At 33.0% G+C, this 27,694-nt stretch overlaps 1 protein-coding gene and 1 long non-coding RNA gene across 2 annotated transcripts; one reads left to right on the plus strand and one right to left on the minus strand.

Moving 5' to 3' along the window:
* The first annotated feature begins 215 nt into the window (after positions 1–215).
* LOC130667162 (skin secretory protein xP2-like) lies at positions 216–1,190 on the plus strand. The gene is made up of 2 exons (XM_057468651.1): positions 216–291; positions 358–1,190. The coding sequence occupies exons 1-2, from the start codon at positions 216–218 to the stop codon at positions 1,188–1,190; spliced, it is 909 nt and encodes a 302-aa protein (XP_057324634.1).
* A 14,052-nt stretch (positions 1,191–15,242) lies between these two features.
* LOC130666853 (uncharacterized) lies at positions 15,243–16,555 on the minus strand. The gene is made up of 3 exons (XR_008989758.1): positions 16,240–16,555; positions 15,944–16,147; positions 15,243–15,663 (listed from the first exon to the last, which is right to left on the minus strand). It is a non-coding gene; the product is annotated as an uncharacterized LOC130666853 (long non-coding RNA).
* Between the last annotated feature and the right edge of the window lie 11,139 nt (positions 16,556–27,694).

Consider the following 27,694-nt stretch of genomic DNA (forward strand, 5'->3'; position numbering starts at 1 on the left):
CATCTCTTGAAGTCTTTTCTGGTTAACTGGTTCTCTCGAATCGTATTTTGCAGAGTGAATCCTGTAACAAAGTCATCAATTTATTAATTTAAAATTTAAAGTTATACACAATGAATAAGAATAATTTACTTTCAACAGTGTCTAACAGCTGATTCAGAACAGGATCGTGTTGACAGCTCTGAAGTGTCAGCTTTTTCAATTGTTGTGATCCTAGGATGCTGAGTAACAGCCGGCGAATCATTTCCTTCGGCTTATTTTCAAATCTCATTATATCTTGCAGATCAAGAGACCGTAAGTAAACATTGGTTCCTTTGATTAATTCAACCATCCCGGTTTTCTGAGCTGTCGTTACCACAGAAGTAACGACATCAGTATTAGCAGCACTTACATTAACAGCACCAGCAACAGCTCCACCAGCGACAACAGCAGCAGCTGCACTCGGAGTTGCATCGGCACCAGCGCCAAATGTGGCACCAACAGCAGCATCAGCAACAGCACCCATAGCAGTACTAGCATCAGCAACAGCACCAGTGATAGCTCCACCATCATCAACACTAGCAGCAGCAGCTGCACCCGGAGTAGCATCAGCACTAGCACCAACAGCATCAGTAACAGCACCAACAGCAGCACCCGTAGCAGCAACAGCACCAGCGACAGCTCCACCATCATCAATTTCAGCTACAGCAACTGCACCCGGAGTAGCGCTAGCATCAGCAGAATCAGCAACAACACCAGCACCTGGATTTGCATCAGCACCAGCACCAAACATGGTACCAAGAGCAGCATCAGCAACAGCACCGGCAGCAGTACCCGTAGCAGCACTAGCATCAGCAACAGCACCAGCGACCGCTTCACCATCATCAATACCAGCAGCAGCAGCTGCACCCGGAGTAGCACCAGCACTAGCACCAACAGCATCAGTAACAGCACCAACAGCAGTACCCGTAGCAGCAACAGCACCAACGACAGCTACAGCAGCTGCACTCGGAGTAGCATCTGCACCAGCGTCAGCAACAGCACCAGCGACAACTCTACCAGTAGCAGCAGCACCAGCGCCGAACGTGACACCCACAACAGCACCTGTACCCGTACCAGCATCAGCGACTCCAGCATCAACAGTACTATCAATGCTAGCACCAACAGTTGAACCAATACTATCACTATTACAAGTACTGGTAACATTCCCATAAATTGCTATTATTTCGTCGACAACTTCTACATCGGCAACAGTACCAGCGACAGCTCCGGGATCCGCGACAGCAGCAGCGGCACCAGCAGCAGAAGTAGCAGCAGCGGCATCAGGAGTAGCATTAGCAGTAGCAGCAGCGGCACCAGGAGTACCATAAGCACTAGCACCAGACGTAGCACTAACAGCAGCAACAGCACCAGCGTGACAAATGTCATCATCAGCAGCGGCATCAGAATCATCATCCGTAGTAGTAGTAGTAGTATTTGCAGCAGGGGCAGTTTCCGTGGTCTTCTCGTACCCAATAATTATGCCATCAGTATTTACCACGAAACTCTCCAACCAATTGACGTCTTCTACACATTAAAACAAAAAATAAGTCAAAAAAACTAATAACTATTAGAAAAATAATAAAATATGAAGCTTACCATTTTCAGCGATGATAAAAGCAGACACAAATTTTCTCCCCCATCTAACGGTCACACGATTGAAATCCAATCTTTTCCGGATTAACTTGGAGGATATAACACCAGTGGATTGGTCCCGAGGAAAAAAAATGAGAGCGAACATCGCAGCAGAAAACACGAAGAGAGTTTGAGATTTAAGAAATAACTTTAAATGTAAAGCGTCAACACTAATGACAGAAAAACAAGTGATCGCTACGTACTAATATCGAAACAACTGGTATTGAACAGTTGAATTCAAATTTCAATAAATCTAGAAAATTAATAAAAAAAAAATTGAAACTTTTTTTTTGTGTTCTAAATTTTTTATTAAATTTTTTTGAAATTTTTTTTTTTTGTCATTTCTTTGCATTTGCTGAGTCACCAATGCAAAAATTTTAGAAAAGTGCAAAAAATATAATTTTTTCATTTTGATTATGATTACACACTTAAAGGAACAAAACTTGCTCCTTTAATTGTTTAGCAAAACTTTAAACGATGATTCCCAAAAAACGGTTTGACAGATCAATTTAAAAATTTACAGGGGTCTTGAGGGTACATTAAGCTGAAAAACCCCCTGGCAACATTATTTTTTTTATCGATATTTGCAGAGTAGCGGTTGATTTACTAAAAAACCAAAAAAAGTCATTTTGTTGTGCTTACTTCTAATGGATGTTAAAAATAAAAAAATCTTTTTTTACAAAAAATGATGACAGGGTCTTGTAGGGAATTTATTCAAGTTTTCAACGCCGCCCTTCAACTTTTTGTGCGATCATTGGTACCTGAAATATCGATGATCAAAGCCAAAAGAATAATTTTCTGATCCATCCCTGATATAGAAGGACTGTTTTTACTCAACAATGACCCAGAAAAAGTTGCAAAAAGTTGCAAATTCCAACCAAAATATGCGCGTACCTTGTTCCTAGCTAGACCTAGGTCATTAGGACTGCTGAGCAAGCTAAAGTTGTGGATAACATTTTCAACAAGCCATTTATTTATCGCCAGCAAGACCACCAGCAAGACCTTCAGCAAGACCACCAGCAAGACCACCAGCAAGACCACAAGCAAGACCACCAGCAAGACCACAAGCAAGATCACCAGCAAGACCTTCAGCAAGACCTTCAGCAAGACCTTCAGCAAGACCACAAGCAAGATCACCACCAAGACCTTCAGCAAGACCACAAGCAAGACCACCAGCAAGATCAACAGCAAGACCTTCAGCAAGACCATAAGCAAGATCACCACCAAGACCACAAGCAAGATCACCAGCAAGATCACCAGCAAGACCACAAGCAAGACAACCAGCAAGACCACCAGCAAGACCACAAGCAAGACCTCCAGCAAGACCACCAGCAAGACCACCAGCAAGACCACCAGCAAGACCACAAGCAAGATCAACAGCAAGACCTTCAGCAAGACCATAAGCAAGATCACCACCAAGACCACAAGCAAGATCACCAGCAAGATCACCAGCAAGACCTTCAGCAAGACCACAAGCAAGACAACCAGCAAGACCACCAGCAAGACCACCAGCAAGATCACCAGCAAGACCTTCAGCAAGACCACCAGCAAGACCACAAGCAAGATCACCAGCAAGACCACAAGCAAGATCACCACCAAGACCTTCAGCAAGACCACAAGCAAGACCACCAGCAAGATCAACAGCAAGACCACCAGCAAGACCACAAGCAAGATCACCAGCAAGACCACAAGCAAGACCACCAGCAAGACCACAAGCAAGATCACCAGCAAGACCACCAGCGAGACCTTCAGCAAGATCACCAGCAAGACCTTCAGCAAGACCACCAGCAAGACCACAAGCAAGACCTCCAGCAAGACCACCAGCAAGACCACCAGCGAGACCACCAGCAAGACCACAAGCAAGACCTCCAGCAAGACCTTGAGCAAAATCACCAGCAAGATCACCAGCAAGACCACAAGCAAGACCTCCAGCAAGACCTTGAGCAAAATCACCAGCAAGATCACCAGCAAGACCTTCAGCAAGACCACCAGCAAGACCTTGAGCAAGATCACTGGCAATAATTTTTAAAACTCAATACTAAATATTTTTATATTTATCTACGATTCTACAATTATACTAGTGTATTAAAAATTCATAGCTTCTTAGTGGTCGTTCGTTTGATGCAATCTTGTTCTTCTTGGCATAAAAAAACTTTTTCAATACACTTCTCGTCCGGAGTGTTCAGCTCAAATATCGAATCTGTACAGTACGAGAAAATACTTGACTCTAAGCAAGAATTGCCTCTTGCTGTATCCTGTTCGTATAAAGCAATATACTGGCTAAGTCAGCCAGATCAGTCATGAAAGATCACCAGCAAGACCATTAGCGAGATAGTCAGATAGCTAATCATCGAGAAAGATCACTTGGAAGATCTTTAACAAGACAATCCGCGAGATCTTTACTAATATGTTTAGTATGACGTACAATGAGCGCTTAGCAAAGTCTTGAACGAGACAGAGCAAGCGAAATAAAAGATTTTAAAATAATGTGTATATCTATATATTTGTCTATTTGAAATTGCTTTTATTCTGGTAAAACATAATTCAATTAGTTTTCAAATTTCTTTTTTTTAATCTGGGTTGCTCATCATATAATTAAAAATCTTTAATATTTTTTTTGTCGAATTTACAAAAGCTTTATTTTCAATAACAGCATTATTTTCCATTAATAATTCTTTCTATAAAAAGAGAAAAGATAAAACAAAATATACGAATATATTCTATCTTGTAATTGTGTGTTTTGTTTCTCTTCTATGACAAATCGAACTTTTTAAATTAAATAAATAGTGTATAACTTGAAGTTTACTGTTGCGGCGTTGCCAAACTTATTTATTATTCTTTTTTATTTTTTTTAAATCTCAAAGCATGTCTGTGATTGGTCAATTTAGATTTTCAATAACTCAAAAACTATTGAGAATTTTGAAAAATGGCTAAGGAACTTTATGCTTAGAATCGTCTCCTCTATTCAAATTTTCTCGCTGTGAAGGTAATTCTGAATCACCCTGTATTTACTTGTATATAATGTTTTGTATTTTTCTATATATATTATCTCATATAATGCTCAATATATTCTTATCATATATGGATAGTATATATATAATTTATAAGTATAATATAATAAACTTGATATATATATCCATATATTTTGACTCATATAATTAGTGGCATATGGTCTCTATATAATTGATTATATATGAAAGAATTTATATGATTAAATATATGGTTCGCGGTATATTAGAATTATATTTTTCCAGTATATCAAAACTTATATTTTTCGCAATATATTGAAAATTTTATTTTTTAATATACTTTTTCAATTTCTACACAATCCCACAAAAAAAGTCAAATTTATTATTTTTTCTCCTTCTTTTCATTGACCTTATATTTACTGGCAATAACCTAAGAAAAGTAAAAAAAGTGCCATATATTTTACAATATATTAGAAACCATATATTTTGCAATATATTGGAAAACATATATAAAAAATATAAAAAATACTATATATTAATTAATATACTACTTTCAATATAATATATCAATATTAAAAAGATATATTAAAATATATATGTAAAACATACATAAAAAGTCATATATTGATAAATATATTGATAATATATTCTAGCAATATATTTTTTTTCAATATATTATCATATATTAATACGGCAAAAATATAAATATTATTTTATATATTGTACAATATATCACATTATAATATTCATATATTCTATCATATATGTTTTCACATATAAAGTTTTTTCATGCGGGGTTGGTTCCACAGATTTTTATTGTTTTCCAAATCATACTTTAACAGCAAACCAGAACAAAGCTGCAAACACTTAACGTGTAAATTACTCCCATCAAATAAACCTTGCTCTTGCATACACTTAAAAAAGTGTATGTTGAAATCAACTGTATGCTGGCGCATTCGCCCCCAGTATGATTCTATACGTTGGTTTTTAACACTTTTACCTTGGATGAAACTTCTTTCTACAGAAAGCTAATCAGTATGTACTTTTCGCAAACTTGTTTGTAACTCTCCAATAAGCACGTTTTCGGAGCCTTTATCACATCGGATAATTGTTGGTGAAAATTTCAGTCGTTTAACAGTTTGTAAATAATAATAAGCTGTAACGGCTGGATCATTATTTGCCATTCCTACCTCCAGCCACAACACTTTCCGAGAAAAACCATCTATACAGTCATGAATTGCGAAACCGAATTGTTTTAATTTATCGTATCCATCTAAATGATACATGAAATTTGGTCTTGGACTAAGGTATTGCCGTCTTCGGAGTTTATTCCCAAACCGATTTGCTACGCCTTCTGGATCAAGTATCTTCAATATTTTGTATACTGTTTCTCGATTTACTTGTAGTTTATATTGAAATTTTAATTTTTTCCATAGGCTTCGGTCACCTAGGTTATAACCACATGAATAAACCTCTTCGACTGCAGCTGCAATTATATCTTTTATACTTGATTCGGGCAAATATTTTCTTTTTAATCCTAATGTTGATAATATTCTTTTAATAGTGCTAATTGATATTAATATCTCATGTTTTTTTGTTAATAATTCGCGTATATCTGAAATTCTATAATCTTCCAAAAATATTTTTTTATGTAATTTTCGACCATGATTATGTACTCAATATAACTGTCACTTCAATAATCATGAGCACTAAGATCGCATACTATTCACTTAATTGTCACAACCTCTTAATTTTTAATAAGTAAACACTGTTATTGTTTGATTTTTTGTTACCAATAAACTTTGAAATACCTTTAATACTAATGATATTTATTTTACATGAAATACTGTTACCAGTTACCGTTATTTGAAAAAGTTCACATTTTTTGTACTTAAGATTGTAATGAAAGTGATTATTTTTATTAAGATGAACACAATTATTATTTTAGATAATTATTTAACAAATAGGATTTTTTATAAAGTAACACTCTGGCTGACTCTGACAATGATTGTTACCGCAATTAAATTTTCAGGTTATGAGGTGACGCCATTTTGTCACTATTTCAGATACACCAGTGCACAAGTGCACAAGTTAAAAATGAACTAGTGACTTTTTTGCTGGTTAGTATTACATTTGTGCACAAGTTGGGCAGTACACACGTAAAAAATAGACCCGTGTGGCGCCTTTTTCTTACAAGTCGGTGGTGAGCCAACCAGGCTTCCGTAACTATTGCGCTTCAGATCATTTGACACTATAAGAATTTGAGACTGTAGAGGAGTTCCTAACCAGCAACCCATCAGTCCCTCTTTCCTTTCCCAACCTATTTGTTTTGTTGCAGGTACACCACATAAAAAAACGCAGCCAGCATGCCGGGTCGTCCGAGGCTATTGGATTTTCAGGCTCATGAGGGGTGGGGTCAATGGAGTCCCGTTTACAACGCGCAAGGCAGTGGGACGCAATTTATTATTATTATGATTACTTATCAATTGTTATTACTCATATGTGTATGGTACTTCCAACAACATATTCTATTTTACTCAGTATGTAGAGCGTCCCCTCAAAGAATCATAATCTTCATCCTATGTGACGTTAGATTGTCGAACAGATGGAGTCGAAGATGGGGTAAGTATGAGTTTGTGTGGTGAAGAGAGATAGAGGCAGTATTTGTGTCAAGTCGAGTGTGTCGAATAGTGAGCTGAGGATATGGAGTATAGGTGTGTGTGGTAAGTAAGTGTACAGAGGAGTATGTGTACGCTACGTTATAAGTTTGGGAGTGTCTGTGTGATGGAGCGTGGATTTAACGGGGAATGTCTAGCTGTGTCGTGGATAGTGGCCAAAACAACGTGCCTCCCGACCAGTGATGACAACGAGTAGACCCAGTAGTTGAGTTTGGAGTCTTGAAGTAAGCGCTAGTGAGTCAGAGAGTCGCCAAAGTGGACCTCGACCGCAACCCTTGACTGCTGTCGTTTTGGAGCCTGTGGCTCGGTGTATGGTGCTCTTGGAGCCGTTTGTCGGGATAATTGTTGTCGTGAATTACCACATTATTTATTTTATTTATTAATTATTTGAAAGTGTGTTAAGTTTTGTGATTCGTCGTCGTCGAGAGGTCCCCGATGTTTTACCCAAGTATTTATTAATTTGATGGAGCGAGAGTACTGGACCGCGGGCCTTTTAGGCCCTCCACGTGTTTCTCACGTCCTTACTACGGTATTTTATTTGGTTTCGTTTCGTTATTTTATTTAAATATTAATGTAATTAATCAGCTGTTTTCGCGTCACAAAAAACCGTGACCCTCTTTCCACAACCTAGCATGCTTAGCGCACCAGGACATGCCGCGACATGGTAGCGACCATTGCTCACGTCCCTTATTTCCAAAGGATTTAGATTTTATGTTTTAATTTACGTGTATGTTTAGACCGGTTGCCGATACCGGGAAAATAAAAGTCGCTGGCACCCGTCAGGATCTGGAGGAGATGAAAGGAGTGAACGGTGGGTGAAGTGTAACGTAGCCCGATTTGTTTTTTTGAATATTGAGTAATTGAGTAATTTTGTTGAGTAGAGAGTTATCTTAAATTTTGTTAAGTTTAATCAAGTATTAAGAAATATTACGTTACACTTAATATATATGCATGTAATACGATGGTATTTTAAGATTATTAGTTATCATTAATATTGAAACGGTGTACCTCCTCCTCGAAGTAGAAGACCAAGAGAACAGATACCCATCTATGTATTACCAATCGCGACACACGCTATTTTCTACGTAGCGTCTCTTATCGTGTCGGATTGTCGAAACTCTCAATATTAATTTACCCAGGCTGTCGAATTGGCTTACCCAGGACAAAAAGGGTATTATTTATTGAGCAGTAAAATTAAGATTGACTCACTTGGTGCTGAGGACTGGAAACAAGTCCGTTCTGCTACCCGTCGGCGTCCTCTCACGGAATCAGCAGCGTTGCACTTATTACTAATCTTAATTTACTAGTGGACAGGAAAACGTCTTAATTTACAACACTGGATTTGTAGGTGTAATAATAAACTATTTTATTAACCGATAAAAAAATTAAATAATTAGCTCTCACTGAGCGTTCAACAATATCGCACTTTGCAATTTGCGACTCAATTAGACAATACAAAATAAATAATCAGACAATAATTTAACAGTAATATGAAAAGCGCGACTGTACGGCGTGGCGCGTCAACCAAGAGTGACTTCCCTTCAAAAAGGTCCTCTAGTGCTTTTATTTTATGGTTGACCAATCTCAAAGTGTTTAAGGAATCGCTAGGGCCCATCCGTACTTTAGTAGCTGTAACAGTGAAGCGAAACCACACTCAGTCGCTCGAGTAAAGATCGAATATCAAATGTTGAGTCTTCCCCCTCAGAGATGGCGCCACATAAGCTAAACTGGCCTCGTTTGAATAACGAGCCAGCCGCGTATGTCCCTGCAAGGTGGACTGCAGGGCACTGGACTAAAGTCTGTTCCAGTAGGTCGACTTAGGGTCTTCTAAGGTGGAGCATTGCGCCTCCAGGGAATTTCAGCAGGTTTCGCCCACCACCAGGTGATGGGGAACTGCGCAGAGCTCGTATGACTATGAGTCGTACGGGCGTTGATGCCTCATGGTTGTCGTGACGTCGGTTAGTTAATAATTTTCGTTACCGGGTTTTATGAGAGACCGAGGCTCCGATATCGCCTCGTCACAATATATATTTTTTTTAGTATTATTTTTTTTTTTGATAGGTATGCAACATGTATATTGTTGTGCAGCTTAATATTCATATGCGCTCCAACTGGTCGAAGAGGAGGATCGTGATTTTGAGTGATATCAGAAAGTTCACATGCGACTTACCCTGTGAATAGGATTGTCCCTTTTACCATTCGGGAGAATGGCTTTCTTTTTCGAGCCAGGGGAGCGTGTGACGGGTGGGCTGACGCCTATCCGTCTAATAGTAATTAACAAGTAATAAATAGATATGTCTAGGTTCAGAAAGTAATATATTTGATTGTACTTTTATTAGGCACTATACAGTTGCACATAAATTTCGCGTAAAATTAGTCGTATCAAGTCTTATTTTTTATAAGACAACGCGACGGGCAGACGTTTTGCGTGGTCAGCAGTTTGGACTGTGGAAAAAAAAAATTTCCGTTGGAGACTGCGAAGGGATATTTTCTTATGCAGCAGAAAAAGGCTCCCATGAAAAACGGCAGAGTAATATTTTCGAGGCAGAAGATACAAATGCAGAAGTAGGAGTCAGTTATCATAGTTAAGCTGATTCGAATAGTCATCTGCTCGCGTCCCACCACTCATACCACCTGATTTACACATAGCCTTGTACTTTTGGATTGAAGCTACACAACAAGAATATTTCAAGAACGATATCTCCCAATTATCTCAACACAAACCGTTCTTGAAATCTCAACCATTCTCACGTCTCACAGCTTACATCGACTTTACGGATATTGAACCTAAGAATTGTCATCTCTCTCATCTCATCATCTCTAATGCGCATGCGCGCACAATGCATGGAGGTACGCAACTAACGCTAGCTGCTGTGCGCAAGAAATGCTGGATTTTCGGGGGAAGAATCCCAATTAAAACTCACATTCAACGCTGTGTTGTCTGCGTAAAACAGGGAGCTCAGCGATCTCAACAGTTGATGGGTCAACTGCCTGCATCTCGAGTCTCACCATCACTCGTCTTTGAAAGTACTGGCGTAGACTACGCTGGGCCTGTTCAACTCAAATACCTTCAAAAACGAGGTACACGCTGCTACAAAGGCTGGATTGCAGTCTTTGTATGCTTCTCACCTTCTGCAATTCACTTGGAAGCAGTAAGTGACTATACTGCAGAATGCTTCCTCAAAGCGTTCAGGCGATTCACAAGTCGTCGTGGCATCTGCAAAACCCTTTATAGTGACTGTGGTACTAACTTTAAAGGGGCAGATGTCATTCTCAAACAACTTCTCACCGGAGCACTCAACGAATTATCTCATTCTTAGCAAATTCTCACCTCAGACGGAACTCAGTGGATTTTTAACCCACCTGGTGCTCCTCACATGAGTGGCAAGTGGGAAGCCGCTGTCAAATCTGTGAAACATCATCTCCAACGCACAATTGCTGATCTACTTCTCACCTACGAAGACTTCTTAACGTTCCTCACTCAAGTTGAGGCACTTTTAAATTCAAGGCCACTCAGTGCACTTACTGATGACCCAGATGACACCTCAGCTCTCACTCCTGGACATTTTATCCAGGGTGCGTCACTCAACACTGTTCCTGAACCAAGTCTCACCAGTGTACCAACATCTTGTCTCTCTCTCTCTCTATCAACGTATAACGAATACTGTTTTTAAATCTGCGAGGGAGACGCGAACAACCTCAGTACCTATGCAGTCACCCACGTGTGTAAAAAAGAAAATTATAAAGTTTAAAAAATTTTAAGTTCGAAAATAAAAATAATAATAATTGTGACTTGAATTAGTATTTAAGATTAAATAAAATAATACTGTGCCTGAACCAGCTCTTCAGGCTGGGTTAGTGCACGAAGTTGCCAGCCCGTTTTCCAAAAACGGACAAAAATTGTTGATCAGGGGGAAATTTTGCGAGGACTGATCCGAGCGAGTAGTTTGCTCGAAGCAGATAACGATCGAATTAATTTATATCAAAATGAAATAAAAGGAAATAGAAATAAAATGCAGAAATAAATAATAACAGATAATGAATAAGAAAATGAAATTAAAGCGGTTGGGAAAAGACCCAGGAAAATAAATATTAAATTTTCCCCTACAGCTGTTGGTGTACACTTATTTATATAAATACCAAAATCTTTAATACGATTGTTTCATTATACATATAAATTATAACCATAAATTAACCCCTGAGGGTAGAATCTATATAAATCCAAAAATCCAAATTTAAATCCAATATTTAAAAAAATAATAATAATAATTAATATATCATAATAATTCTCTTTAAACAGAATAAACAAGAATGAATGAATGAATAATTGTTTCAGTGTATAGCCGCATGTACGACCTTTTACACTTTTTGCCTTTACATCGCAACTGCTTCCTTTTTTTATCTGCTTTTCATTGTGCGGCTGTGGCCCGACTTGTGCTTATACTGTACTGTACCATTACGGTGATACCCTATCCTCCACCTTGGCTGTGGGGGTCTAGGGGCAAGGAAAACCACAGAGAAAACCATTGCCAGTACAGTTCGGTTTGGGTGAAGCTCCAGTGGTCGATAAAATTCCCATTTTACCGATCACTGGATCTTCATCCCGCGCCTAACGGTCAGAGACCTTCGTTCGAACCCAACGCGTGGCTAAACGGTCACCCAGCCAAGTAGTGGCCATGCTCAATGCTACTTAACTTCGGTGATCGCCCGAGCCACGCGTGTGCCGAACGGCTGCCTCAGCCGCTTTTAAACAGAATAAACAATTTATCAACATTAATTAATAAAAAGGATAAATAATCACAATCGTAAACCTTGGGTTACCTTTTTACAATTTATAGAGGGAGAAAGATACGGAGATACCCTCACTCTCATTCGCAAATTCCAAATTATACTTTTAAATAACATAAATTTCATTATCGTAATAATTATTGCTCTTTCAATAATTATTTATAACCAAAAACAACTCATATATTAACTGACCGGTGGGGTTTAATTATAAATTATACACCCAATTAATATCCTATATTTGTCTCATTCAGAATAAGAAACACGAAATTAAATAAATTATTTATCAGGGGTATGTGATGGACACACGTGAATTCTGCGACGCGGTTACCAACAACTCCCGGGGAGGTTAACGATGACAATGCATAGAGAGAATACAGAGTACTTACTCGTTATCGCTGCCAGGATAATCCAACAAAACTCGAAATCGGGTAACAACTCACAACACCCGCTGAATTTATTAACTTTACTTAATCAATCGTAATAATAATACGAATCAAACGTAATAGGAACGTATTTGAAAATTTGATAGCGATAGCGTCTACTCGTCACGATTAGTCGTACCATTCTAATTACTTTTTGGGCCGGCCACTCGTTGGCCACCCACGTGACGCAACAATTGCCCTTGATTATTATTATTATTATCTAGCCCTTGATTATTATTATTATTATCTAGCCCTGGGCCTATTTTAAATCCAATAAATAAATTATAAAAACATCTTTTAATCACCTGAATGATACATAGTAAATTAAATACATTTATCTAGTATTTATTTATACAAAAATAATACTTTTGAACTATACGGTAAATTAAATAATAATTATTTAAACTCATCGTATCAGTATCCATACCGTAGAGGAAAATATCGATTTTCCCCTACCCTGCAGCCAGTATTTATCAGGACCTCGATACCTGGATATCAAGTTATCCAAAAATAAAATAATAACGATTATTGAGGCATAATGTGACCACACATTATACTGCCCAATTGTCATTGAAATATAAATATCAACTTATAATTAAGAAATGTTAATGATAAATAGTTTTAAATCTTAAATTAAAATATTGGCATACACGTGCTATCATTCACGCCACGCGCATGCGCCACTCCACGAGCAAACGCTGTCTCCGCACCGGCGTGATGTTGAAATGCCCGCGTAACCATTCAAATTTAACCTTAAATACTATATATTAATTCTCATTACTAATTAATTATAAATTAATTTGAATGGTTACGTGACAAACGAATACAAGACAGACTTCAGTATTTCTGGGAACGCTGGCCTGCTGAATGTCTGCAATCTCACCAATCCATCTCAAAATGGCATCCATCTCACAATGATGTCAAGAGTGGTTCATTGGTTCTCATCGTTGACGAGAGGTATCCACCATCAAAATGGCCTCTTACCAGAGTTACTCATCTCTATCCTGATAGTGATGGTCTTACCAGAGTCGTCACTGTCAAGACTGCTATCTCAACATTCACCAGACCAGTTACAAAGCTGGTACTGTTATCAATCTCAATCGCCAAAGAAGATTCTCATCTCTTACCATCTCATCAGTATTTTCTCTAACGAGTTGGTGAAGGCGGGGAATGTTCGAATCTCCCGCACTTGCGTTTTTCGTCGCCACTCTGAGGCCGGTTAATTAGAGTTGCGTCGGCGCGTTATCATGCGCAGGCGGCTCCACCGGTCCCATTCTCATCTCAAGCTTCGCCCTCTCATCCAAGTGGGGATGAAGAAGAAGACGAAGCCATTATCAAAAACTCACCGAAGCTATTCGCCACGTGTTTTTTTTTTTTGTGAAAATTAAAATTGTTAGCAATCGCTTAGATGATATTAATATTTCATCTCAATTTAATCATCAACTCAAAGTATAAATTATTTACTATTAAATTTAGTGATTATTGAAGTAATTCTCAATTCAGTAATTATTAAATTAATTAAATTCATCTCACCGCGTGGTTTTGTTTTGCCGCTAACCGCCATTTTTTCTTACATCACCGCGTGTTACCACATATTGAAATATTCATCTCAAAATTACAATCAATAATAACGTGCAGTATAAATAGGGTACATAATAAATAAAATATTAAATTATCAATTGATAATAAATAAAATGAGTGTTCAAGATATTTTTTTAAAAACATAAATCATATCAACCAAGTTCCCGCCAATTACGCATCCCAGCATCTCACTCTCTCACTTAAATTTAATTTAAAATATTTAAGTGACTTTATGTCAATCCCATTTAATACTTTGGAATTCCTCTTTGGAATTGAGAGGTATTGAAATAATGAGAGATTAAATTCTTTTTAATACTTATCAATTCCACTTTGAAATTGGACGGTATCGAAATAATAAAAGATTGAATTCATTTCAATATTCTGGAATTCCATTCCAAGAATTAGAAAGTATTCAAGTGATTGAAATTTCAATTTCATTTAATATTTCTCAAAATCTCCGTATGGATTGGAAAAAATTGAAATAATTGACAATACTTTTCAATGAGTATTTTAAATCAGGGTTCTTCTGTGTTTCTAGCAAGAACCTTTGCCGCAATGTCATCAGCATAGCCAACTAGCTCACAGCCGTCCGGCAAAGGGACATTGAAGATGTCGTGTGTGTGTCTATCCAAAAGCTAGGTCCCAGAATAGACCCTTGGGCTGAGCCCTTGGTTAATCGCTTAGTCTTGACACCTTGGTTCGTCTTATTGGTAGGGTGCGCGACGAAAACGACATTTGTCGACCGTATTAAATCATCCTCAAAAAGCACAGAGAGAATACAAAAAGTTTTTATGAACAAATAATTAGTTTTTAATGATTGCGAAATATATGTGGGATACCACATTTGAAAGGTGGAAAAATATAGAGTAGATTGTACTGAAAAAAATGAGTATAAAATATTTTAATAAATACAAAATAAATATTATTTTGAACGACATAAGGTTAGCTTGTAATAATAATAATCACAAAAATAATAGTCATAATAACAAATGAGTTAAAATAATTATAATTATAATTTTTTAAAAGTTAAAATTATTAATTTGCATTAAGTGAAGAAATTAAAGTGATTTCAGTTATCCATAATTTTAAATCTTAAAAGTCAATAATTAAAAATACTTTGTGTTAAAAATTTGTAATTTAAAAAAATTCCCCGTAATAATTTTTAGCCAAAGATGAACATCATGAATGGAGATTTATAAAACTTGCAATTACTATTTCTGTCAGTATTTTTGCAATTAACAACATAACGACTACTTGTTCTTATTTTTTAACACTGCTTTCATTTAACTATTCACAATACAAGTGCGATTTAACGCGTATTTCGTCCACTGCAGGCGCTACAATCGATTAGATTGTCCCCACCCTATACTTGGCACCCTGCCAATAACTAAGCACTCGGCCGCTAAGGTAGTCGCTACAAACTCGCATAAGGTTAAAAGTAATTTCAATGTTTTGTTTAGTTGTTGTTAATTTATATTTAAATATACTATTCACCTTCATTGACTTCATCAACATCTTGTGGAAAAAAATATTTTTCTAATGGAAATCCATTCAATGTACCATCATCATTTTTGTCTATAACAAAATATTATTAATTTGTAAGTTATTTGCGAGGTAAATTAAAATAATCCTAATTATAACTTCTGTATATGGAGGATACAGGTACTTCTACCCTCCATACTTCTATTGAAGTTTCAAATGACCACCATCTTAAAACTAATAGACTAATTTAGCTAATCTTCAAATTCATACAAGGACATTGCTTAAAAATTGCGATACAAATGTACAAGGTTAACAACCTTAAGATTTGTAAGCTAAAGAATATAACAAAAACTTTTTTTTTTAAATTACTTACATTGAGGCCACGATAGTTGCACTCTTATAAGATCTACCATTTTTTTCGTTAAAACTTGATTCGCAAAATTTTCAATTGCTAGTTTCTTTTTCATTTTTTCCTGTTAAAGTACAATAGCAGTGTTAATCTTCACAATTGGCTTCAAGTTGTGTTTTTCTGTAGTAAAGTCTTTTTCATTCTTTAGTATATTATTGATAAGCAAGCCTTGAAACAAAAACTATAATTCAATCTACAATTTACTAAATATAAAGTTTTTTATAAATATGAGTTTTTATTTTAGTATCATTCTTAAATACCTAGGAAACTATGTAAAAGTTTTTCACTGCCTAGTTCATTAACCGTAAGTATAGTGTGTGCTTCGGAATAATTTACAGCATTACTAGTATTATCACCAATAAATAATTCTTTTTTTATTAATTTTGAAATATTTTGAATAAATCTTCCGTAGAGAGTAAAATTTTTGTTTACTTTTGCTTCTTCCTTTGCTTTTTCTTGCAGTAATTCTACTACTTCGTCAGCCTCACTTTCATCCAATAACTTGAGGATCCAACTAATTTTGCATATTTCATTATCATAATTATTCGGTAAATAGAGAGTATTCCATTTTCTGCTTAGTAACTAGAAAAGTTGATAATTGTTTATTTGTAAAATTTAAAAATTATATAGATGTCTATATTTAATTTTCACATTATTATAAATAAAATTATTGACTGTTTCTCGACGAAAACCATTTTGAAAAAAGATATATTACAATTGACAAAAAATTAAATAATTTATAAAAATTATACTCATGAACTTGTTACGTTCAGCTAAATGCTGAACGTTATATTTTATTGATATATTTTTTTTATACATTGATAGAAAAACTATCTTGATTCAAGAAAAATTTTTTCTTCAAAATGTGGTTCTTGTTTCAAAATTTTTAATTGTTTTAATTCAAGAAATAAGTCGTTGAACCAAAAAATTGAAATTCTCGGATAGAGAAAAAAAATTCTTTGTTTGAGAATTTGATTTTTCGATGAAGACTTTTTTGTTTTGAAACAAAATTCTGACATATTTCGTTCAAGAATTTCTTGCTCTTGGATTAAGATAGGCAAAATCTAGGTTTAAGACATTACCGACTCGTTTCGAAAATGGCGCGGTTTTTAAATCAAGATATCAATTTACTCAGCTTGAAAAAAAACTTTTTTTTTTATTTTAAAAATCAAAAGCTTTAAAGTGATTTTTTAGGACTACATTCATTTACTTCAGATATGTTAAAGTAGAAATTTATTTTTAAAAAAATTTTTATTTATTACTTTAAAAACATCTTCTATCAAGGAATTATTTCTTGAACCAAAAATTTAAAGTTCTTAAAATAATAATACGACATTTTTAGTTGAAGACAAGTGGTCTTGCATGAAGAATTCGATAGTATCGATTGAAGATAATATAGTTTCGGATCAAGACACGAGAGTTATCCATCGAAGATACAAAATCTATAGAGCCAAGAAAATCTAAATCAAGACAAGAATTTCTTGAAGCAAGACAATTGGTTTTCTTCAGAAATAAATTCTTGGCTCAAGAAAATATTTCTTGAGTTAATATAAATTTTCTATCAGTGTATAATTAAATCTATGCGGCGACCAGATTTTATTATTTTATTTTTTTAATAAACCTAACGCGATAAGACACAATGTAATTTTAGAAGAATCCTCTTCTAAAAAGTTGATGACCGGATGTCGTATCGTTTTACGTCACTTCTGTGACTATTTTATTCGGTTTGTCATTGGTTCATTTTTATATCATGTCTGTTATATATGGGGCATTCCACGCCAAATCGACCACTTTTGACCCCGACCCCTTTCGATTTGGCTGAAAATTTTTTTTCCTTTTATATCCGATTAAAATCATTTTTCAGAAAATTTTCAAATTTTTTTACCCAACCCAAAAAAAGTTACGAGTTTTTCAAAAATAAGGCTTTTATTTTATCAAATAGCTATAACTTCTTCGAGAATTGACTAATCGGGACGTTTTTTTTTTCAAAATTTTTGTCATTGAATGTACTTTTAAAAAAAAAATACAAAAAAATTTTATGATGATAAACTCTATGAAATTTTCAGTTTTTTTGAAAAAAACCGTGATTTTCTTAAAGTACGTCATGTTTTATTTTTTTTTTTTATTTTCTCAAAAAAAACTTCATCCAATGCTGCAATTTTTCCCGCCAATCCTAGAGTGGGCCGACTATTCCTTCTATTTTTTTTTATCAATTGAAAAAAAAATTTTTGCCCAGTTGGGCTTATTTTGCTAAACATCAGTCTGGAAATTTTTGAGGATTTATAGATGACATCCGGCTTTGAAGAATTGAGACGAAAAAATTCATTGATAGTGGTAATCCTTAAAAAAATTTGGATTTTTTTCAAAAAAGTGAAAAAAAAAATTGTAGATACATAATTAATTTTATTGTAACTTTTTTTTAAAACTAGACGTGAAAACAAAGAAAATGAAAAAAAAAATTGCCGTTTGGTTCATTTTTGACCATGCCACAGGCTGTCGAAAAAAAAGTCTAACGTCCATCGCTATTTCAAAAGGATTACCACTATCAATGAATTTTTTCGTCTCAATTCTTCAAAGCCGGATGTCATCTATAAATCCTCAAAAATTTCCAGACTGATGTTTAGCAAAATAAGCCCAACTGGGCAAAAATTTTTTCTTTAATTGATAAAACAAAATAGAAGGAATAGTCGGCCCACTCTAGGATTGGCGGGAAAAATTGCAGCATTAAATGAAGTTTTTTTTGAGAAAATAAAAAAAAAAATAAAACATGACGTACTTTAAGAAAATCACGGTTTTTTTCAAAAAAACTGAAAATTTCATAGAGTTTATCATCATAAAATTTTTTTGTATTTTTTTTTTAAAAGTACATTCAATGACAAAAATTTTGAAAAAAAAAAACGTCCCGATTAGTCAATTCTTGAAGAAGTTATAGCTATTTGATAAAATAAAAGCCTTATTTTTGAAAAACTCATAACTTTTTTTGGGTTGGGTAAAAAAATTTAAAAATTTTCTTAAAAATGATTTTAATCGGGTATAAAAGGAAAAAAAAATTTTCAGCCAAATCGAAAGGGGTCGGGGTCAAAAGTGGTTGATTTGGCGTGGAATGCCCCATATGTAAAATGGTCGAATTAGCGGTTTTTTTTTTAATTTTTATTTTAAAAATGTTTATATATAGTTTTTAAATTTTTTTATTGTGATTTTATTGTGATTATTGTTTATTTCTGTTGTAATATTTATTAATAATTTTTTATGATATTTTCAATCATTTAGTCATTTAGTTTAATATAATTATTATACGCGACTATTTCCAGTTTATAGGTTATGTGGTTACGTATATAAAAAATATTTATCAACTTATCGATATTTAGAGAATCGATTGAATGGTGCTTAGTCATATGAAAGTCAGATGTCGTGAGTGATCTGTTTGGCTTTACATATAACTGCATTATTACCCTGAAATGGTTGAAATGCCCGTTCAACTATAATTTTCGATAATTTTGATCTGTATAATTTGAAGGCAAATAATATTCACCTAACAAATAATAATTTGATGAAAAACGAGACTAGCAGGATTATAAAATCTGTGGAGCGATAGTGGATTAACTTTGGTTTATGCAAAAAATTTTTTATATATAATATCTCGATATATATATACGTTTGTTCGTTTCATTGATAATTTCATTGCTATTGTGTACGTGAATATAAGGTTATGTAAGTATTATTATTCAGTATAAATTTATTTATTTTTATATAATACTGTAATTCGCTGACATTTGACCATTTTTTTTAGATTTGTTCATTATATAAGTCATTCATTAAAAAAGTATTTTTTAAAATTTGCACTAAATAGTTTTATAAAATTGTTATTATATGTGGAATTTTTTCATGATTTAATTTTTCAAGAATTTATAAGAGTTGTTAGATGCCTGCTATAACATAATGTTTATTTTTTATTTTTCTTATTTCTAATAAAATTTGAGTTTTTCATGATTTAATATATAATGCTTTATGAAAAAAAATTTTAATTAATTTATTAATTGATTCATAATTTAATATAATATTTCTGATAATAACAAGATATTTTTCTGAAAAAAAAAAAAAAAAAAAAAAAAAAAAAATTATGTATGACTAATTATATTTTTTGTTCTGTTTCAGCTATGTCAGTTCAAATTTACAGAACTTGACGAGAAGTTTAATTGAGATAATTAAGAGATAACGATAATAAGAGAATAAACAAAATAAGAGAAAGAAAAAAAGAAAATAAGGGACCAAAAGATTACGAGAATTTTTATATTGACAAACACATGAGAAAAATTGTTAGTATAAGAAAGAATTTTTTTTTATTACAAAGAGTAAATAAAAATAATTAATAATCAAAGAGTTTTCTGTTTTAAAATCAAATTCTTCAATTATAATTATATTATGTGCTGTAAAATTGTGTTTTTTTAAATAATAATTATTATATTTATATAACATAGTCGATTTAGTGACGATAGTATTAGAAGTTTATTGATTTTTTTTTCTATAGATTTAATTTATTAAAATTAAATTAAAATAAAATTGTGTATTAAAAATTTTATTGTAATATCGACAATTAATAAATTTTATTTTACTTTCAAAATTTTCATTTTATTTTATTCATTCTTTCGATAATCCTTCCGTTTTTTCGGACTTCGTATTCCAAGTAGTAACACTCAATAAAAAAAAGTTAGTTGTTATTAATTGTTTTGATTAATCACTGTATTTTTATCATTTATAATTTCTATTCTAAGTTATTATTACCATTATTTTTATTGTATAATATTAAGTTGTCAAAAATGGGAAGACGAAAAATTATTCGTACTGCTAAAGAAGAAGAAGAGCATAAACACTCACAACGTTCCAAAAGAACTAAATATATTAACAATCTCAGACAACAGAAAAATTTAAACAATAATTCTGATAATGATTCTACTATGTCCTATCAAAATTTTTCTGATATTCAAAATTCAAGTTGTGAAAATTTAGACACTTTTATAAATGATGATATTAATTCTTCTCGATCGTCGCAATCGTTTTCTAATAACTCTAACAGTATGATAAATGACTACTAATAATTCTTTTTCAACCAATAATATTTTTACAAACAACAGTACCATCACCAGCGAACGTGTACATTCTTATCTACAAGAAGATGTTAGTTTAGAAATACCTAATGTTCAAAATTATGATTCGATTTCAGAGCATTATATCGGTAAATTAGATGTTTTGTGTACTCATTGTAATGCAAGACATTTTGCTGCTGAAAAAGTATCTAATAAAGGCAAGTCATTTAACGATTGCTGTAGCCATGGAAAAGTTGTTTTAGATCCTTTACCAAAGTTTCCAAATGATCTTCGTTCTTTATTTGATTATTCTCATCCAAAATCGAAACACTTCCATGACAGAGTACGTGCATACAATTCGTCGTTTTCTTTTGCATCATTTAACCCAAATTTAATGAATTTTCAAAATAGTCGATCCGGGCCGTATTGTTTTAAAATTCAAGGCCAAGTCTACTATCAAATTAATACAAGTCTTTACCCCGAAGTAAATGATATTCCACGATTTGGTCAATTATTTATAGTAGATTCTAATGAGACAAATGAAAATCGCTTGGTAAATAATTCAAATCTCGACCGTAGTATTTTAAATATAATTGATAATGTAATACGTAGATATAATATGTTCGCTAACTCTTATCAAATGATGCATGAAGAAATAAAACGACAAGAAATAATGGCGTTACAAAATAATCGAAATATTCCAGAAATGCAATTATAGTTCTCATTGAAACCTGGAATGGATCGTAGACGATATAATTTACAACAGGTTAATGAAGTTGCAGCTATTTTTACTACTACTGCTAATGGAGAAATTCCAGAATTCTATATCAGTATTCGAAATCGACGCACAAGACAATTACAACAAGTTAGCACAATGGATCCGAATGTAGAACCGTAAATTTATCCTTTGTTTTATCCTTTTGGTTCACCAGGCTGGCACTGTAAATTAATGCAGGCTGATAATTCTAATAAGCGTGTCAGTCGATCAGCATACGTTAAATATCGAATAGGTATTCGAAATGATTTTAATGCGTTTTTAAATGGTGGTCGATTATTCCAGCAATGCTTAGTAGATAATTATGTAAAAATTGAAAAAGATCGAATAATATACTGTAATGAATATCAAAATCAATTACGTATTGATACTTATCAAGGACTTCATGATCATTTACAAAATAGAGTCAATGATGGTCATACACGAATAGGTAAAATTATAATTTGGCCATCAACGTTTACTGGGTCACCAAGAAACATGTTACAAAATTATCAAGATGCTATGGCTATTGTCAGAAAATATGGTAAACCCGATTTATTTATCACTTTAACGTGTAATTCTAATTGGAAGGAAATAAAAGAAAATTTACTTGAAGGTCAAGGTGCATCTGACAGACCTGATTTATGTGCACGAGTTTTTAATTTAAAAAAAAAACCATTTAATCGATTTAATTGTCAAGAAGAAATTTTTCGGAGAAACTTCAGCGCATGTTTATGTAATTGAATTCCAAAAAAGAGGTTTGCCTCATATTCATTTATTAGTGACATTAAAGCCAAGTTTTAAAATGACAACTGCTGAGATAGTTGACAGGTATGTTAGTGCTGAAATTCCAGATCCAACTAAAGACCCTGTCCTACATGAAATTGTTATGAAGAATATGATTCATGGACCATGTGGAAGTTGGTGTTTAGTGGATGGTAAATGTTCCAAACATTTTCCAAGTTCATTCCAAGAAGAAACAATAGTAGGAGAAGATGGTTATCCTACGTATCGTCGAAGAAATACTGGCATGTCGTACAATAGACCTCATGGATATGTAGTCGATAATAGACATGTTGTGCCGTATAATCGATGGTTATTAGAAATATTCAATTGTCATATCAATGTAGAAGTTGTTTCAAGTGTTAAATCTGTAAAATATTTATTTGAATATATTCATTAAATATACACGAATTAGTGTTATGTTACATACTTTGGGCTGGTTATCTGTAAAGCAGAGAATGATATATAATACCTGTATATTAATTTATAAAATGATTCATGAACTTGTACCATCGTATTTATGCAATCAAATAGAACTTATAAGTGAAAGACATAATTACTATACACGCCATAGCTCACTCTTAAATATTCATCGAACAAAAACACATACAGCGGAAAAATCTCTAATATATAAAGGCTTTAAGTGGTACAATCTATTACCGAATATGATAAAAAATGAAAGAAGATTATCATGCTTTAAAAGATCATTAAAAAATTATGTAATATTAAATATTGATATAAATTAACGATATATATGTACAATAAGATGATTTTATGGTAAATTATAATGAAATTAATGTAGCATTTTTTGCTAAATAAAGACATTATTATTATATATATTAAGGTCACGATTGTGCGGCAGTCACTGCTGGTGAAGTACCATCAGAGCAATCAATTATTAATCATAACGAAATTGAAAATTACATCGAAGCTCGATACGTAAGCCCAGTTGAAGCTACATGGCGAATTCTTGGAAAAAATTTACAAGATAAAAGTCATTCTATTGTTCGGTTACCTGTGCATCTACCAAATCAACAAAGTATTACTATTAATAATGACATGAGTGAAGAAGACATAAGTAATTCATTATTAGTTAAAACGACAATGTTAACGGCATATTTTGAATTAAATCGACATGATGAGGAAGCTAGACGATATATATATCCAGATATTCTATCATATTATACCTTAAAAAAACAGAAACAAGATGATGTAACTATTGTTAATTGGGTACAGAGAAAATCTCATTTTAATTCTATAGGAAGAATGTATTCTGTAAGTCCCACTCAAATTGAACTATTTAACCTTCGATTATTGTTATTAACCGTTAGAGGTGCTACAAGTTTTGAAAATCTTAGGACAGTTGATGGTATTTTAAGATCATCATTTACTGAAGCTTGCATAGCATTAGGATTAATTGAAAATGATGACGAGTGGCGGTGAGCTATGCAAGAAGCAAACGTATGGATGATGCCTCACAGTTTACGCAGATTATATGTTCGTATTTTAATTTATTTTAAGCCTCAACAACATAAAATATTATGGGAAGAATTTAAAATAGCTATGTCTGAAGATTTTTTCCGAAATTTTGGTTTATCTCAAGGTATTCGATAAGCCTATTCACAAATTGGCTCAATACTCTATGCTGAAGGTTTTAGTTTTAAAGATTTTGAAATGGATTCGGTAGATATAAATGAATTAAATAATGAACATATAGTTTCAGATAACGTAAATGAAATTGGCTTACAGCAATATGAAAAATTGAATAAACAACAAAAAGAAGTCGTTGATGCTGTACTCAATTTAGCTAATCATCGTGATCTAAATTCGAATCAAGACTATTGCTTTTATATTGATGGACCCGGAGGTTCCGGAAAAACGTTCATATATACTACTCTATGGTATGTATTGCGAAATGTAGGAAAAAAAAGTTCAAATGATGGCTTATACACGGATAGCAGCTACATTATTGCCAAATGGTCGAACTGTTCATAAAACTCTCGGGTTACCTGTTCCCATACTTACTGATTCTACATCGAATTTCAAAATGCGATCTAAAGAAGCTAAGTTGCTATTAGAAACTGATGTCTTCATTTGGGATGAAGCTCCAATGGCTCCAAGATATGCATTAAAAGTTATGGATCGATCGTTACGAGATATAACAAATGAGAATATGCCATTCGGTAACAAAATCGTTATTCTTGGTGGTGATTTTCGACAACTGTTGCCAATTCAACAATTTAGTAACCGTTCTGAATTAATTAATCTTTATATTAAATTTAGTCCATTATGGAAATATTTTAAAACAATATCTCTGACTCAAAATATGCGAGTATTAGATGATGAAACTACATTCTCACGATTTTTACTTGATATTGGTAATGATATTTTGAATGATCAGGACGATAATGTTGAAATACCACCGTGTTATATAGCTTCTCCTGATATCGATATTGTTGATGATATTTATGGAAATTAATTCAAACAAAATGAATTTGATCGAGCTGCAAACTGTGCTTTATTATCAGCTCGAAATGTCGATGTTGATGAAATAAATCAAAAAGTAGTAGAATTATTGGATCCAATGACTGAGAGAATTGACACAAGTGTAGATAGTTCTCAAAAGTGTGATGATAATGGTGCTATGAGTGAAGCTTTATTACCAGAATATTTAAACAGTCTTTCTCCATCCAATCTTTCACCTCATGAATTAAGTTTACGAGTAAATTCTGTCGTAATGTTAATAAGAAATCTTAGCATTCATGAAGGTTTGTGTAATGGTACTCGATTACAAATTTTAGAGCTCGGAAATAATTTACTTCGCTGTAAAATTATATCTGGAGATAAAGCAGGTGAAATTGTATTTTTAAATCGAATCACTCTATATTGTAAAAATGTTTATCCATTCTCATTTAAGAGACGTCAATTTCCAATCAAATTGGCTTTCGCTATGACAATTAATAAAGCTCAAGGACAAACCTTTGATCAAATAGGAATTGATTTGCGAAGAGATGTTTTTAGTCATGGGCATTTGTATATAGCATTTTCAAGAGTTAAGTCTCGAGACTCTTTAAAAATATGTCTTGGTAATCAAAGATTAAATCCTACAGTGAAAAACTATGATTTTAGAGAATTGTATGCTTAGATTATCAAGACAATTTAATTACTCATGAAATTTTTGATTTTAAAGATCAATAATTTCTTTTACAGTTGATATATCATCATAACTATAAAATCATTGTCGAAAGTATTACTTTTTTATGCACATTTGGTAAATTATTTTTTAATAAAATAATATCAAATTTTAAATCATGCTATGAATTTAATAGCCAACTATTAAATAGTGTAGAAAATCCAAATGAGCATGCTTTGAGCACTCCTATATACACGAAAATTATTTCAATTTGTATTTCAGTCGTATATATCAATCTATTATCGAAAACCGTGCTATTATTTTTCATTCTCCGAAAATTTTTCTAAAAAACTGTACTTTGTTGAAAAAAAATAAAAAAAAAATCAAAATATCCGAGCAATCCACTAAGTATAGCATGAATTGTTTTAGATGTTTTTTTTTTTTTTTTCATTCAGACCATATTATTAAAATAGCTTTTTTTTTATAATTACGTGGCATAATATTACATCACGATGCTTATTATAATTTGTACAGAAGATTTTATTGGGTTAGCAATTTTTAGGCCCTCAGTAGTGTTATGCCTTCGTAAATTGCGCTTATGACATACATTAATTCTAAATGAAAACTGATAGGTAAATTTATTATAATTAATTGAAATGAATGTTATTATTGTGTAGTGAAATTATAGATATTATCCATCGATTTTATTTTTAAGTTGCATAATTATTATGTTATGAATTATTTCCGTAATAAAACAACGGACCTTTGAATTGCACAACATGTTTCTGTTATGATTTTTCAGTACTCATTTCTATAACAATTACTTGACACTCAACTACTATATAGCTTGGTTATTAATTCAGATTTTCTTTTAAAAATAGAACTATAATTTTTAATCAAACGTTTTAAAACAATTTGTATGAAAATAAGTGAGTACCTTTGATATCCTAATTTAAATAGGTTTTTACACTCGAATTACCACGTATCTATAATATTAGAGATTCAAATTACGCGCTTTATTTTTGACCAATAAGAAATAGGGGACCACATTTTCGATATTTTGATACTGAATAATTTCATACTATTCATCAATTCTAATATTCAGGATATACTATTCCAGTATTTAAATTTAAGCACTCTATTTACTATAATATTTACTATGATAACATTTAGGGCCAGTTTTTTAATTCGAGATAAATTTTATCCGATGCTAATATAGGTATATGCGATCATAATGATCATGTTTAAAAATTTAACTTTTTCAAGTTGGTATAATTACTTTTTCTTTTTACTAAGTTACTGCTATAATGACTAAACTGTACAGTATCATATATAACGTTCACTACTATTTCACACTACCCACGGCGGAATGTGGTTAGTGTCAAATAGGCGTTATGGCCCACCGATGGTAAAAAAAAACTGAAAATAAAAATAAATAAACAGAAAAACAAAACCAAAAATGTCCCTTGGAGATGCCCTCGCTCCCACTGGACACTCAGCTCTTCTCAGGCTGGGTTAGAAACCGAATTGGGCGCCAGTTCGTGTACCCCACGAACAAAATAATAAATCAAACAATAAATAAAAGAAAATGAAATGAAAAATGAAATAGTAAAATAAACAGAGAGCAGTATTCAGGTATTGGAAAAGGAATAGCAAGAAAGAGATAGATGCAATAAATAAATAATAATAATATTTAATTAAATCCCGGGTTGGTAGCCATTTACCCGATATAATTCAATTTATAATGTTTCATCGATATTCAGATAATAAACAATAATAATAAAAATAATATTCACTTCACAATATAAACGTTGACTAATAGTCAAATAACGCAAAAACAATAATTAATAAATAATATAATTCCTTTGGGGTATCACTCGCACGTGATAAATAATAAATATAAATAACTAACTAGTAATTACTGTGCGCACACATACAAATTCTCTCAACTATTTAATTAT

The sequence above is a fragment of the Microplitis mediator genome, chromosome 4 (assembly GCF_029852145.1).
Source record: "Microplitis mediator isolate UGA2020A chromosome 4, iyMicMedi2.1, whole genome shotgun sequence".
Classification (NCBI taxonomy): Eukaryota; Metazoa; Arthropoda; class Insecta; order Hymenoptera; family Braconidae; genus Microplitis; species Microplitis mediator.